This window comes from Python bivittatus, unplaced genomic scaffold (assembly GCF_059951505.1).
Source record: "Python bivittatus isolate LINGU-HERP-01145 unplaced genomic scaffold, Pbiv_v1 ctg000020_np1212, whole genome shotgun sequence".
NCBI lineage: Eukaryota > Metazoa > Chordata > Lepidosauria > Squamata > Pythonidae > Python > Python bivittatus.
In genome coordinates, this window is record NW_028277030.1 from 26,515,771 (window position 1) to 26,532,796 (window position 17,026).

General features: G+C 38.3%; 1 protein-coding gene across 5 annotated transcripts in view; it reads right to left on the minus strand.

Moving 5' to 3' along the window:
* Positions 1–232: 232 nt before the first annotated feature.
* The window catches only part of HPCAL1 (hippocalcin like 1), an 86,081-nt gene continuing 69,287 nt past the window's right edge, over positions 233–17,026 (minus strand). For 3 of the 5 annotated variants that reach the window (XM_007423602.4, XM_025163641.2, XM_088136184.1), the window contains 3 exons: positions 7,233–7,635; positions 5,734–5,839; positions 233–1,617 (listed from right to left, as the gene is read on the minus strand). In XM_007423602.4, the coding sequence (XP_007423664.1) occupies positions 1,520–1,617; positions 5,734–5,839; positions 7,233–7,610 (582 nt within the window). In that variant the 5' untranslated portion in view covers positions 7,611–7,635 and the 3' untranslated portion in view covers positions 233–1,519. Of the gene's footprint in view, positions 1,618–5,733; positions 5,840–7,232; positions 7,636–9,656; positions 10,693–17,026 lie in introns of those variants that run through there. The other 2 variants (XM_088136199.1, XM_025163640.2) reach the window with 2 other exon arrangements.

The following is a 17,026-nucleotide window of genomic DNA, read 5'->3' on the forward strand; positions in this document are numbered from 1 at the left end:
AGTCCAGAACTCCATTGGCAGCACTGCCTTTTGCTTTATTCACATTCCTGTAACATAGCTATGTCAGGATATGTCATCCTCTTTTACAACTGGATGTGGCTCCCAGCATTCTGTTTCAAAAAAAGAAAAAGAACAGAGCTTCTAGCTATATTTCTGAATAAAAATAATTTTGCTGAACCAAAAGTACAAGAAACACTAGGCTGATAGAGATTTAAAATGCTTTTTTATCACAAAACCAAGATACTCCTGTGGTTTCCACACACATGGCAATTGTGACTAGTTAACGAACAAGGTCTCTGTTCTAAAAATCTGTGGAAGAATGGAGTAATGTCCACTTGCATGCAATTTGTGTGAACATCCTGTTTTAAACAGACCCTTGAAATGTCCTTTCATTGTTTTCCAGAAAGAAATCATGCTACATGCAAACCCAAAGCATCCAATGATTAAAATATAACATAGATCAACAAGAAAATTCATTTTTATTTCAATCAGCATTTCTTGGCATTAGGCAGATATTAAATAACACTGGAATGCACAAGACTATTAACAAAGATGGACAGCCACAAATTGGTAGAAGGATCATAGCAAATGCTTGTCAAATTACCTCACCTCACTCAAAAGCCTTTTAAAATGTTGTAGCCATAGTGAGTGGCCCTTCACTGTGAAACACAGAAGCAGAATGATTCCTCTTTAGTCTTCATTAAACACAGTAAACGCTGGAACAATCAACAGTAAAAATGGACAAAGTGTTGCAACCAGTAATTAAAACAGTGATATACCCACAAACAGCTAATCATGCAGTGCCTCAATGGCGGCTTTACTATGTATAAATACCATTATCTTTTTTAAAAAAAATAATAATCATGGACAACTAGAAGAAATGAAGGATGAAGTCTACTTGATATATTAAATATGATCTAAACATTAATGTTTAAATTCAAAAAATATTATATACACACACGCACACACACAGATGAATATGTATATATGTATGTGTGTGCATGTGTGTGCATGTGTATATTGGAAAGACTGTTATGCAAGTGCAAGCAATTTTCCTCACGGGAAAGAAACTGGAGTCGCGTTATTTATTTATTTTTTTAAAATCTGCTTAATTTATTCCACATTTCATAGCCATTTTCTGGGATATAAACTGCCTGTCATTTGCTGCTATTATAGCAGGCAAAAAGTACATACAGTATCTTTTCAGAGTTACTAAAGTCATCCATTTAGATTAACCAAGAGAGGTGCTATAACCCCTCTTCTGCATGTAAACATACCCTTCTGTTACATCCAATATGTACAGGGAGTCCTAACATGATGTGGAGTGGAAAAGAGAAATGGAATACTGGAAAGAGGAGTTGTATCACAGCTGATGAGAGGCTCTTTTTTCACTTGGATACAGAGACAATCCGGCAATGGAGTTTCATCCACTAACCACTGAGGAATGGTTAAAGGCATCCATTTACGAGCAAAGCTTGAACAAGCCAGTAATTTTCTTTGCAAACTGTCCAGAGTTTAATTAAAACTGACTTGCACTGCTTGGATCACACTGTAACAACCGCACGATTGAGGGATCACTCTTGGCACCTTTAATAAACTCTTCAAGAGACAGTTTACCTGGAAGGGAACAGAGAGAGACAAAATTATATACCCGTTTTGCCACATAGGCAAAATAAAACCAGCCTGTTCATTTCCAGTTGTGTAAAGGGAACTGCGTCCTAGATTTGACAGCGTGCCAGAAAAGGTGCCCATCCTCCGTATTCCAAAGAACCAAAGATGCTGTTCTTGGGGGGCTGCCTGAGGAAACTCTGATATAATGTAGACTTTCAAAATACAATCAGAATAAGAATCAGAAAAGATTCTCACATCCTGTTACAACTCCAAAGCACTCAAGATAAATGAAAAACATTGAATGAAAATGACATGAAAACACACATAACCTCAGTGGTGATACCGTTGCTTCCTTTTGTTGACATCTTGCTGAAGCGTGGATTTGAAAAGTGCCAGACAGCTGAATCTCAGGCAGATACATTTTTGAACCAAAGACAGTTTCTTCCCTGAACTAGATTATGACATTACAAACTAATGATTCCAGAGTATTTGAAATTAAGTAGACATTACAATTTGACTACTTTTAAGTGATTTGGTTTGTGAACCTGTCTGTCTGTATCAACATATTGTTCCTCATAAAACACTAGGTATGTATGGGACAAATGGCTTCTGTGGCTATTAAACCAGGGCAGGACTCTGTATTATGAAAAACATGAGAATGCCACTGAAAAAAAGGTATTTTTTAATCTTCATTCATTCTCAGGTAACATGCTGAATGAATTTTCCTTGACATGTTGTGAGTTTATTGACCAAGATTCCAAATTACTGGTACACAGTCCTTGGGTCCCGTTGGCAGGGCAGACGATGGCAAAAGATAAGAAGCCCCCCACCTTCTCTGTTAAATCATTTCTAGCTTCTGCCCTGAAGTATTATTCTTTCTCATTTCCTAATTTCTTAGACTGGCAAAGAGACAGGAGCAGAGCAATGTGATACATTTCTAGGATAAATTGGACAAGCACAATAAGCTTTTGCAAACATAGTTTTTTAGGAGACCATCTGTGCTTGAACAAATTCTCTAGAGACATGGCAGGGATGAAACGGTAACAATGGAAGGATACTATGTTCTGGGTTTCTGTTTTCCCATCACATTACGAGAAAATAATAATTTGCAGCAGACCTGGTAACTTTAATGGTTTAGACATATTTATCCTTTTATTTAAGTCCTCTCACAACTGAGTGAACTAGAAATAGGCAAGCTGTCTGATGCTTGCCCCAAATGCATTTGTGCTACCACATTTGCCTCAAAATAGATTCTAGTGTAAAATATAAATGCTCACAAAACCATCCAAAGAGCACAAATATCAATCACCTACTAGTTGACACCTCGGCTTCCTGGGCAATCTTCCCTCACTTCCCTTCCTTGGGGAGGGAGCAATAACGAGCAGAGGTCTTTGCTGAAGACCAGAGCCTCAGTAAATGACATTTATATCATTAGTTCCTGACAGGAAATTATAGGGACATAGTCCAGCTCATGATTTCTTGTACCCGCCCACTAAGAACAAATGCCTGCCTACATCATTGCTGCTGCACAGCTGAACCATGGGGACTCTTCAGTCTGCACTGAAATCCCCCACTAGCTGCTAAGTTGTCCTCCTCCCCAAGCTGACTCCGTCTTGTCCTTGAAGGAAGATAAGATGGAAGCAGAAATTTATAGTGGGGGTCTCTTTGAATGGGCTGCATCTTCCTTGATTCAGCTCAAATTAATCTGAGCAAAACTTACAGATGGCTGATCAAATTATCACCCCATACCCTAGATGCTACTATAGCTACATATTAAATCCTTCTGGAGTTAGGACATTCTGATATACCTCTCTTATGAAGAATACAAAAACACCTATGTTTTTATTTTTATATATTTATATATCAAATTTGTCACCATCCATCTTGTTAAAAAGCAACTCTGAGTGGTTTAGAGAAAAGATAAAATTAATTAAAAATACAATATAAAAGTAGTCCTGAATAAATAATAAATATATTCCAAGAATTTATGGTAACTGGTGAGTAGCTCGGGGAGCATCATCAGGGCGCCAGCCACCCTCCAGGATTGATTAAAATTCTTATTGCCCCACCAAGCTGGCAGAGCCAAGTCTTCTTTCTGGAAAGCCAGGAGAGTAGGGACCCACTACACCTCTGAGGGGAGAATATTCCAGAGGGTGGGGGTAACGACTGAGAAGGCTCTCCTCCTGGGCCCTGCCAGCCAACATTCTCTTGGTGACGGGGTCCATAACATGCCCTCTCTGCCTGACTGGGTGGGAGGGGTTGATGTGATGGGGGTGAGAGGCTCCCTCAGCTAGCCTGAACCCATGCCATGTATGGCTTCAAAGGTAATAACCAACACTTTGAACTGGACCCAGAAGCAGACTGGGACCCAATGCAGCTCGTGCAGTAAAGGTGTCATATGTGCCATCCTTGGGGCATCCAAGATAGTCCGCGTGGCTGCATTTTTCCTATTTCACTGCTATTTCTGTTTCAATCTCTATTAGAAGTGTTCATATTTTATTATGTCATTAGAGATCAAGTGCTTCACCAAAGTAAAAGCCAGTGTACTCTTCTCTTGTAATAATAATAGTAATAATTATTATTGTAGTAGTAGTAATAATAATAATAATTATTATTATTATAGCTGCCCATTCCAAAAGACTACATGGCTTACAACTTAAAACAATTAAAATCATAACAACAAAATGTAACTGCCCAGACACGAAAATAGCCATAACAGTCAATAGTACCCAATTCATGTTATTGGTGAATTATGTACAAACTGTAATAACACAAAAATGATGAAATGTGTCATGACATCATTAGTCAAACCTTGGCCTTTCATACTTATGACCTGGTGTTCAATACAAGTATGCAAGTCATGGGGTTTCCATTCTGACATCACAGTGCATGTTTTACCCCCTCTACCCCTCCAACAGGCACCTCTGATTCTTATTTAACTGTAGGAGTGATATGGTCATGTTAAGAGTCACAGAGAAGATGTTATAAGCTGATTGTGCACTACGGCAGGGAACCTGTTGCCCTACCAACAGCTCCCAGCATCTTTCATCATTTGTTAGTTGGACTAAGTTGCTAAATATTGAAGTTCGGACTTGAGGGTGATAAAGTCTCACCTTTGTTTCAGAGGTTATTGGACAACAATGTCCAATAGGTTGCTTTAGAGCACTCATTTCTGGTTATATTTTGAGATTTCGTTATCTTTTGAAACATCACTGGCCGAGGAACTAGTGTCCAAAAAACCCCACCCTCCCAGTTATACATATGGTACTTCTTTTTAATATATTTCCATGCAAATAGAGAAATGTCTAGCTAGTAGACAGTAATGAAGAAACATTTCTATCCTGGCCCATTACTAAACAACTGGAGAAACTTATTTCAACTGTAATGGCTCCATTAACTAATCTTAGCACTACAAAGAACCAACATTCCTTTTTCTTCTCTCTTAACCTTGATTGATCAAAGGTTCTGAAGCAAGATTCTGCTTCCAAAGGCAACCTCTACGGCATTTTCCTGTTGAAAAATATGGTAGATAAAAGAGAGACACAGTGAGAAAGAACCCACTGGGGAAGCGCTATCTCTGATTTTGATGATCTAGCTACAGGAACAGAGATAATGGTTGCCAATCTGAAGTAACATGGTGATCTACAACTTTAATTATTTCCTATAATTCAAATGAACTTTGTACCAAATCTGTGCAACTCATTTTTCCTATTTGTAGAGTTAAAAAAACTACAGCTAGAATGAACTATATAAATTAGAATAAACATAATACTTTTCAATAATTTATTTCAGTTGCAAAACACTTAGCTGCAAAGTTTTATATGGCTTGGCAGAGACTATGTCAGTAGAAAAGAAAAACAGAATGCAAGAGGATAAAGTTAGTCCTGGGGAAATATGTGTACATAGAGATAACTTTACAAACAAAAGTAGTTTTCAGTGGTCTTGTAGATGTGTGGATTTTTTTTTTTTAATGGAAAGGTAAGAGACTTTTTTTTAAAAAATGCAACAATTTCTGCCTTTGCAGATTTCTTGACTCTAGATCAAAGAGTTTTGAACAGATGCCCACTATCATTATCCTCATCCTGGGTAAGCACACCAGAAAGGTTTACTGCAGAAACCTACCATCATTATTGGTGTCCATCTGTCTGAAGATTTTATCTGTTCGTTTCTCTGGAGTTGATTCATCCTCTGGCATTTTCATGACTGAAGACACCATTTTGTAGATTGCCTTTATAGGGGATAGCAACATACAGGAAAGTAGGTTTAAATATTTCTTGGAAAGCCAAACTTAAAAAAAACAAAACAAAACAGGCCATTATAGTGAAATATATTAAATCATACAAAATAAGCAGTAAAGGAACCCTCAGCAAATTCTGCATTTTTAAAAGTTCCTGTGCTGTGATTAGCATCTAATAACTTCCCCATATTCGGCATGTATTGATTTATATCTGAAGTATTTACTTATTAAGTAGAACAGATATACACCCTTCTCTGGTATTCTGTAACCAAATTCTTTTCTCTCTTTCAAGCAGCTTCCATATCCTCTTTCCTTAGCCCACTTTCCATTCCATTCTGTTGGAAGATTAAACTAACTACCAATACTTTCTTTCCCTACAGTTATTCTACTTGCACTGTAGTATTTTTCACATCCTTCCATACCCAGTTTTCCTCAAGATCCATTCCTGACACTCCCAATAACAACCTGTCCCATATTCAGGACCCCTCATAACCCTTCAATCTAATTCTAATGTAAACTATCATCGGTCAAATCATTTGCACTTTTCTAATTCCCTTCTTTGCTACAACTACCCATGGAGAGACTTATGCTTCAGTCATGTATTTAAAAAGATTCTCACCAAAGCATCACCATTCTCATTCATTCTTGGGTTGCTGAATGCATCTATCACTTTTTTTATACTCTCTCGTCTCATTTCCTTCGTGCCATCTACCAGAATTTTTTTCCTTCTGGACTGCGTTCATTCAGAATGTTGCACTAGTTCCCGCAAAGCTCATCCTTGCCTTTTCTATTATTACCATTCACTGGAGTATAATTTGTTCAATCAAGACTTTCATTTAACATTTTTTAGTAAGAAAAGGGAGGAATAGACTAGGTTACCAGCCTTAGTTGTACCTGTGTCATATGCAGCATTTCCAGGTAATGCTAAGGACAGAAGTAATCAATTTTGGTATACTTTGGCCAGAATGCCAGAATACTATACAACCAAAGCCAGTTTTAACCCAAGAATACTCACATTACTGTATGCAAAGTAGGATCTGTAATCTAGTGACTACTTTGCAAGCCAACATACTGTTGCCTGCATCTCACCAACTTGGAGATATATGCAGTACACTGACACACTTAGAATGCTAAGAGGAACTTCGGCTGAAATATACTCCATAGTCAAGGTTATGTCTTCCCAAAATTGGTGCTTTCTAGATGTTCTGGAAGAGAATTTACAACTAGCATGGCCAATATATCTCAAGGGCACCAGGTTGGAAATGGCTGCTGTACTGCATTCATGTTAAATATGTAGTACGAACACTGGTTAACAGTTGAAAGAATTGGATTGCACTAGATCTTCTTAACATTTAACTAGATCCTTTAATATTTATTTACTTACCTGCACTATTTCAAGCATTTCAGCACGGCTAATGTAACCATTGCCATCAAGGTCATACATGCTAAATGCCCATTTCAACTTCTGTTCAAGCTTTCCTCGAGATGTAACACTTAGTGCAATTATAAATTCCCGGAAGTCTATTGTCCCATCACCATTGGTATCAAAAGTGCGGAACACGTGTTCTGCAAATTTTGAGGCATCACCATATGGGAAGAAGTTAGCATATATCTTTTTGAATTCATCAACAGTCAAATGGCCAGTTGGGCAATCTTTTAGGAAGCCTTTGTACCATTCTTGAAGCTCATGGTCTGTGAATTCAGTATTCTCTCGGAGATCCTGGAGCACTTCAGGTCTCAATTTACTGTTCTGTTTTCCCATTCTCTTCCTGGTTATTATCTAAGAGCTGCAAGCAACACAAAAAATTAGATCATTCTTCTCACAACTGAAATTAAAACACAGCTCTTTTAAGCATACACATTGTAGAAGGGATGAAATATACACCTTATATATTCTAGATCTTCAAGACTGATGCTTATTTTAAATAAATAGGATTGATAAATTATTTCTTCTGAGAGAATATTCAACACTTCCCTCCCCCATTTTTGTTGAAATGTATTGCTGTTGAGAAAGCTATTATAGGATATAAGAGAAAAGGAAGGTAATATGGATACTATGCAAGTGCTATTCTTGCTTTATCTGTATGCAATTTATAGTTTGTTTTTATAATGGTATCCAAAAGTGGTCTTCCACCAAATGATAGCACCCTTCCACTGCAAAGGGACTCTTGATCTAGTAGTTTTCAGCAATTAAGAGAAAAGGCAATTTTTACAAATCCACTGCAGCCTCTTTTGCATTGCCTAGTCATTAACAGAAATTTCCCTTTGTAAAAAAAAAAAACAAACCAAAATCCCTTCTGCAAACACAAATTATAAATTCCATTTCAACCTTTTAGTGGAACAGCTATAAAGGCCATTACAGCCATTCTGTTGCCCCTCCACTGTCAAACACTCTGCGCGTATTATCATGATTATAATCCTTTTGAACAGTAATTCTTCATTTTTCTTCCTAAATGCAGTCTTTGTGCATGCCAAAAAAGTAAAAAAGAGAGTCTAAATGGAATTTGTACATTCTTGCTTTAATTAATTCTCATATTCCTTTCTAGTACAATATTTTTAGAGATGTTTAGTGCAGTTCTGCTGCCAAATTTGCCCATTTGCCACTATTACATATGAGCATAATATCCTAGAAGCTCTATTTCATTAGAACGTTTTTCCTGGACATAAGGCCCAAGACTGTCAATATACTGCGTTCCCCAGCTATTTCCAGAACCAAAATGCATACGTTGGTTATCTTCTCCATTTTAGCCAACAAGCTTCTTCCATGGTGTTCCAATTCATTACATTAAGATATTTATCAAATATCTTCAGTTGCTCACTCTTCTATTTTAGGTAATATATCCAATTTTCTAGCCAAAATATTTTAGAAATGCTTGGAAAGTTGATTCAGGAATTCCAAAACAAATAAGCAGGACGCAAGAAAAACAGGAAATAAAAGGAAACATGAAAAAGCCACCAAAAGGCCATCTCTATTTTTAGTAGGGCAACTCCCTCGTGTGCCTTGTTTCAAGCAGGTTGTCTTGGAAGATGCATTCATGAGCATAAAAGAGATTTGGATAACTAAATATATATTTCAAAACATCACAATATCATGCAATTAGGAAAATACAATAAAACAGCTTGAACAGTGAGTGATTGAACCTAGACTGTTTGAACTTACTAAAGAGTCCTACAGCATTTGTGGTCTTGACATAAGCATTTGCAGATAAAATTATATAAGCCTGAGAGCTGGTTCAGTCTTGGTGCATCGTTACTTTTACGTTCTTTTTAATAGTTTGGTTTTTGCCATGTGATAACTTTCCTAATGTCTCACCAAGCCATCTGTTACAGCTCCTGCTGTTGGAGCAAGACATCCTGATACAATGTGCTTGAGGATGGGAGGAAAGGAGTCTGACTGGAAAACAGCTGTCCTCCCAGAGTTCCTCTTGCCACATTTCTGAAACTAGGCAAGCACAGGGACACTGGTTTGCTGCTGCTGCTGCTGGGGGAGCAAGGAGCAGAGAAGGGGAAGGAAGATTCTTCCCTGCTGCTTGCCTCTCTGCCCCCACCCTGGCCAAGCACTTACTCTGCCTTCCCTGCCCCTTTGTCAGTGGTGTTGTGGTCAGCCTTATCAGGTAGACCAGACAGGAAACATGACCAGATAAGCTAATTCTACTTTATTGTAAAGCTACATTAACAGAATTTTGCAAGTCTGAAGGTACAATTCTCCCACCATCTCCTTTACATTACTGCCTGAGAAACCAGGGAGGGTCCCTTCTGAGCCTCTTGCCCCACCCACTATCCAGCTGCAGGCTGTGCTGTTTCTTACCTGACCACTCCCTAGGCAGCATCTCTTCGTCCCATCTCCCAGTGTCTTTCCCACATACCATTACAATTGTCCAGGGAAGAAGAAAAGAACAGGAAAGGTGGAGTATCTATGCTTGGCCAGGATGCAGGGAGAGAGGCAGGTAGGTAGGAGAGCAATGAGGCAGGGATGGCAGGTGAGGTAAGCAGTGGGAAGATCATCATGATGGAAGGAAGAGCAGGTTATGCAGGGCAACCTTGTGGAAGATGTTCCCTAAAGTCGATATTCCCAATCCTGCAAAAAAATTTGACTTGCCAGGAAAGTTCTGGTTACTCTGACAGCCAATAGACCATGGAGGTACAGAGCTCCATGGCTGCATAGAAGAGGGGCAATTGGAGCCCTGCAGGTCCCTGACTTCCTTCAGATCCCTCCTACATGTGACACAGAACATTCACATAGGGAAAATATTTTCCAGTTGGATCGCCTTGATTCACTTTTGGCATGTGTAATGAAATATGGGAATGACCTTAAGAGAAAGGAGGAAGAGCTGCAGACTAGGCAATGGTCAGATAAGAGACAGCTGAGTCTGCAGAAGCAATGGGGGCATGGCAAAGTCTCAGAAGGGACCCTCCCTAGTTTTTGGACTGTAAAGGCGAAGGGGGAGAGATGTACTTTCAAACTTGCAAGATTCTGGTGATGTACTCCTACAATAAAGTTAGAGCTAGAACTTCTAGGTGTGCTTCTTGTCTGGACTATCTCGCAAGGCTGACATGTCCTCAACAAACAATAAGCAGGCCACCTCAATATCAGGACAAGGAGGTGGTATAGATGTGCTCGCACATAAACATTATGTTCATATCAAGCCAGATATCCTGTAGAGACAGTGAAGGTGAACAAAATCACAGCATTAGATATATGCACATGGTATTCCATTCTGGATGCCAATCAAAAGATTTCAAGTCAACTCCTCCTGCAACAAGATTTGCAAATGCACAATATGGCCTGCAAGCCACAATAACAACACAACTGAATCTTGCCAGTGATTGGGAGTGGCACCCTTTGCAGAAGGATAACAAGCCATGGCAATTGTTCTGGCACCTAAACCCAGTGAGCAGAGGTAGTAAAATTACACCATTCCTTAAATACAAATCAGTCTTTATTTTTCTAAGTGTTGCCCAGAAGAGACTAAAATTTGCCAATGTGGGCTACCCAGCCTGACACTTAAGTCAGAGAAAAAGGAGCCCTTCCCGGGGGGGGGGGGGGGGGAGGAATCAAACTTGCTAGTCCTTCCACAATGTCAGAGAACCCAGAGATTAGAGGCACCAAGGCATTCCATTCTGTCTGTGCTCAGTCTTGCCATGGTGTAAGACCTGTGACATGAAACTCTCTTCCACAACCTCACCTTAGTAGCAGAGTTTGGCTGTTCCTCACCCAGTTTTAAGCTTCCTACACAGCTGTTTCTGTCTCAATTAATGACTGTGTTTCAACCTACATATGAAATTGATTATCATTAGTACCTGCTTGGTATAATGGTTAATCATACACCTGACTCTAATCCTACAAGATTCCTGACTTTGTGCAAGTGTACAAAGTGTGCAAGTGTAAGAATTTATGCTGGTTTGAAGCCAAAGGGTAGTCACACCAAATATTGATTTGATTTGGGTTTTTCTTCTGTTCACTCACTTTGCATTTTGTAAATTGATAAACATAAACAATCACAATATATATTTTTGAAAGCATTCTTACTTTACAGCATTTTTTCACCCCTGCCTAAAACTTTTGCACAGTACTGTAAATATTTTGCTGGACAATTTGGAGGCTCCAGGGCGGTCTTTTCCTCATCCCTGCTATCTGTGCCTTAAAAGAAGTACAAGGGAATATTAAAAAAAAATATTGTAGTGAATCCCTTGAAAGCATCCAGCTGAAACTTGGCAGGGTTAATGTCCCCTAAAGGTTCAATCACCCTACTGTTTTTGTCCGCCCATCCATCTAGCTGTGGCTTCTGTTTTTATCCTTCCTCATTGCAACTTATCAGTGAATTGTTTTTTCAAATTGAGTCTCAGCTTGAATTAAATCAGTCTGACATCTTTGAATCTCAAAACTTTAATTCAAATGGAATCAGAGCTGATTCCATTCAATACTATTCTAAAAAAAAAATCTGGAGAAAGAACCAAATAGTTTCTGATTCCAAACATAAAGGACAATCTCAGAGCCATGCCAGTGTTTGTTATACTGAGTAAGGATAGGGCATGATCAAAAATAAGCAAGCAAATGCATATCTGTTATTTAACTGTGATCATTTCATTTCTTTCATCCTTAATTTCATCCTTTTCAGAAACATCATGGGGAGAGATTTTTTTTTGTTTGTGGTTATAGGTAGATCCAGCAGTATACATGAGATGAGGTAAAAAATCAACAAGATACAGTAGTGGACAGAGCACTGCAATGCAAGCCCTGCCCCTTTTGGATGTGTATACACAAGTACAAAGGGGTGGGACTTGCACTGTGATGCTCCATCCATCATCTTCCCAATTTTGACCCCTTCCTACCAACGCCACTGGTTGGATCTTGGGTTCTACCACTAAAACTCAGTCACAAAGATTAAGACACATAACAGCAACATCAAATGCTGTATTGTGAATTTCTTTTGGAAAGAAAAATCCAAGGAGTGTTAATCCCGATTCCATCCAATATTACAGATTCCATCTGATGTTATGAAATTCCCCTGTATTTATAGTTTAATCGTATCCATATCTATAGACTATCCGGTGTAAATTAAACTTGCAAAACCACTACCAGCCAATGTAATATGCAGAGAAGCCAAGTGAGATGAAAGAAGGCGTATGGGCATCTAAGCTGTAAGAAGGGGGAGAAGTGCTAATAAGAGATAATGATATAACTGGAGAGGACTATCAGAAACCGCATTCTCTGCACACAGTCTGTATTCTACTTAACATTTGTTCTCAGACAGAAAGAAAAAAGCAACCAGCTGCTCATTAATAAAACACATCAGGTTTAAACAGAAACCTGTGTTTATCTCATTAGCTACTTCTGTGTTGGAGGGAAGCATAAATACTACAGCCTTCTTGCTTTATTTCTGTTCACTGTTTGCTCTAGTAGAATTTTTCTTGCTTCCAAAATGTTGAAATGTTTAAACTAGGCTCCCAGCTGGTAGAGCTTAAGCCACGTAAAGAGCACAGAGGAGCTTTTCAGCTAATTGCACACACTGACAGCTAGGCAAATACTTGGTCTCTGTCTTTATTTTACTGTGCTATACAAGATGTGTTGCTTTTGTAGTGGGGTGGGTGTAGGAAAGAAACAACCCCATTCTGTTCTCATAGTTTCTGAAGGGCAGCTAGATGAACTAGACGAAGAGCAAGGCAAACAATGGATGAATGGTTCTGCAACAGACCAGTTTTGAGAGAGAGAAATGACTGACATTTAATGTTTCTTGCAGAACTAGTTTGGTGTTGGCAGTTAAAGTCTAAAAAGAGTCTAGTCCATCTCTCAGCCCTGGGAAGCAGACAAGGGCAATCCACTTCTGAAAAACTTTGCCAAGAAGACTGCAGAGACAAATCCAGGCAGTGGTCAGGAGTCAACGCTGACTCAAAGCCACAAAAAGATGTATGCATATCCTGACCATTTTTAGACCAATAAAGAACTCTTTCATTTTCTTTTTTTGTCTTGTACAGCTGCCTTCCTCTAACCTTGAACCTTCCATAGGTGTCCAACTAGAAATCCCATTATCCTAGCAGGTGATGACAGAACCTATGCATATAACTTGACTTAAAACTAATTTGGGGAACAGTGCTATAAAAATATTTTCATTAATGTTAGTAAAAATCTAGTAATACTGAAATCAGTGAAGGGGCAAAAATGGGAGGGGGAAGATATTTACATATTTACAGCAACAATGGAAATCAAGGCTGACGGTTACCCATGGGAAGAGTGCTGAAACAGAACGCGATTCTTTCTAATGCAAGCAGTCCTCTATTTTGTTCTAATTTTGGTTCACCATTAAACACACATTTGTAGATTACTGGCTTCTCTTTTTTATGATGCTGTAAACCCATATATATTTTAAATAATCAGGAACGGCTTTTATGCCTTTTATGTTTATTAAACTACTCAGAGAACTTTGCGGAGTGGGGGGAGAGAAGACAATCAGGGTATAAACACTTTAAATCCATCCGTCCATCCATAAGGTATATACCAGGTCTCAGCCACCTGCCATGCCCTGGTTTATACTGCCTGGCAGAGGTACAAAAGTACAACAGGAGGAAGTTCCTGACTGGCTGAGAAGCTGTTCTGTCACTTCCCCTTAACCCCAAAATTACATTGGAACTAGATTTCTGTGGGAGGACCACAGAAAAGAAAGTGCTCTCCAGTTGATAATTATCTTCCATTATCCACATCTGTGGTGTAAGGCTGGAACCACTGGTTCATGCAGGCAACTTGCTTGTCAAAGTGGTTGAGGATTAGTTAATTCATTTTACAGTATTTATCTAGTTATAGAATTTATAAGCTGCCTCACTCCATAGGCTCTAGATAAGATATTCCTATTGCATCTACTGTTAAATTCCTCCTTGCCAATGAGGGCACAAAGAAAATTTAATATTACTTTTTCCAACATACACTGGTTTTCCACATTCTTATGGTAGCTGTTATCATTATCATTATCATTCACTATTATTACTGTTTGCTAAAGTAGTTTTAATATGGCTAAGACATTGTCTTCCTATACAGTTCCAAGACTGCACTGAACACACTGTGCACTCTGAGTGTACAGTATTTGCCCCACCTAGGTCTTTGAATCACAGTATTTTAGTGGAAGAAAGTGCATCTCCAAGAGGACAGACACAGTTATTATGCTAACTATCATGGGAAAATGACATCATTTATACTGGGAAATATGTTTGCGAAATATCATTTTGACTGCAGCACCAGATAAATAGAGGGTATACTTTAAGCCAGCAGTCTTATGAGGTATGTTGGGCTGGGATCTTTTGACTAGCTCAGAGTTATTCAGTGACCTTCTGTGACAGAAGCTGGATTCTCAAGATATTTTGATTTCTTTTGATGATGCTTTCATGCTTAGCTTATCTTTGTCAGGTTGCCAAGAGTCTGTTGTTGTTACTTCCTTTTACATATCTATCACTCTGTAGCCTCTCTAGCTAACAAAACTTTCTGATCTGGAAAAAAAAAGGGGGGGGAGAGAATTCCCTCATGATCTTCCCATGGGACTGAAATGGAAGCGTGGGAAGGCAGCAAGTTTGCAAACTACAAAAGAGATATATGTAGAATTAAAGACAGGACACTCGTACATATCCTTCAGCTACCTTGTCACCTTCTCTGATACTCATGAACATTCTGGAAATGTTCTTCTCATTTGAAAGAAATTTCAAAACCAAATTATTTCCTATTAACTTGAAGATTGGTTACAAAATGGAGAAGACCATCTGGACATTAATTATAGAATAATTTCTATAATGAGAGAATACTTTTTTTACAAAAGCTGTAAAATTATGTTTTGTATTTTTGAGAAACAGAAGCAATCTAAGGCTCATTTTAGATAGTAATTAAAACTCTTGAAATATTGGTTGTAAATATTCTATTTCTTTTTCTTTTAAGAAAGTAGATTTCTCCCTATATTAAGACAGTACAAATCTCCTGTTGTGTAATTAATTTATTAGGCAAAATTAGGCAACTGACATATACATTAATTTATTAAGACACATTTAATGTGATAGCCCATGGACATGGCTTCAGACAGTTTCTACAAAATTAAATGGCCAAATATCTCATTAATCATGAGAAACAGAAAGTCTTGCTGCTGGCATCCAAGGAACATTTCAGTCAATGGCTCTAAATGGCATTCATCAAATCAGTTCCCAAAGGCTCATTCTCTGTTTTTGCCATGGCAACTCCTGGAAAAGCTTATTCACCTATCTGTGTCCCAAAGCACAATTTACACAGACTATATGCAGGCCAATATTGGTGTATTGTATTTACTTGAAACAAAAATTATGTTCTGCCTCTCCAAAAATTACCCCCAAAAAATAAATAAATACAAAAAATCTAAATCTTTTATTACAATCATAGATCAGAAAAATAAAAATTTAAAAATAAATTATAGAACAAAATTAAAATCAGTGGAGGGGGTCTGCTGATGTCATGTCTTCACCACCATCCAGCAAGAGGTGACAACTCTCTCTTGATTAGTGTCTGATAATAATAGTTTAGTATCTGTTTTGCCTGGAAATTGCTGGAGGACTGCTGCTATATGGTACTTCTGAAGATCCCTATAGTATTTGCAGCAAAGGAGGACATGCTTGACTGTTTCTATTTCTCCAGAATCAAATGGACATACTCTTCCACGTACAGGTGTTTTATTACATCTTCCACAGAAGAGGGCAGAAGGTAATTTTCTGCCTCTATTTTTGAGCTATGCTGAATTACCAAGAGAAGAAACATTACTGGGGATTGAACATGGTGGGGTGGGGTGAACTGGATCTGGTCTCATATCATCTGCATCATATCTGCAAGCACATAATTTTTATATTGTCTGATGTGTATAAATTCTTGGGTAGATACATCCCAAAGAAACACCAGCAGGCATGTAGTAACATCAAATTTAAAAGATGTATTCTCTTTTCAAAAATGGAAAATCTGTTTCTCAATCCAAAAAGTGAAACATATCCATCTAAAATTTTTATCTACCACTTCCGGAAAGATTACTTTTCACTTGTATTCCAAGTGGGATGTGAAGAAGTGTAATCCCCATTATCCTTGAAGACTCCTTAAGTGAGCTGGGGATAGTAACTGTAATTCCCTGTTTGAAGCAGCACAGGTTCTCCACTACCGCTATAAAACATCTAATATCATTTTCCCCATTAAATTGTGGCTTTTAATGAAGATACAAGTTCTGATCAATATTCAAAGATAAGTTAATTGATACGCAAAACTAGCCACACCAAGTTAAACCATGATTTAGTTTGGCCGCAAACAAGCATGAAATACTCCAAATGGCTACTTTGAAGTTTGCAAAACGTGTCAACTAAACTGGGGATTTGATTTGAACTAGGACAAACCATGGGTTTCTTTCCATGGGAAACCACAAGCAGAGCTGTCTGTCATTTGTCAATGACACTTAGATATGAAATGAGACAGCAAACACAATCATGCTGCTTTTATATTACGGTTCAGCTTAATGTAGAAACATAAACTAATGCACATGTATATATACATCTAAACTCTTACAATAAGGTACACAGTATGTCTCCAAAAATGAATGTGCTTCTAGGTTGGTGGCTATCAGAACCGCTTTCCTGAATGATTCCTTCAGCAGTCTACCAGCGAGAATACTTTGAATTGAACAGAAACATTACTTAGGA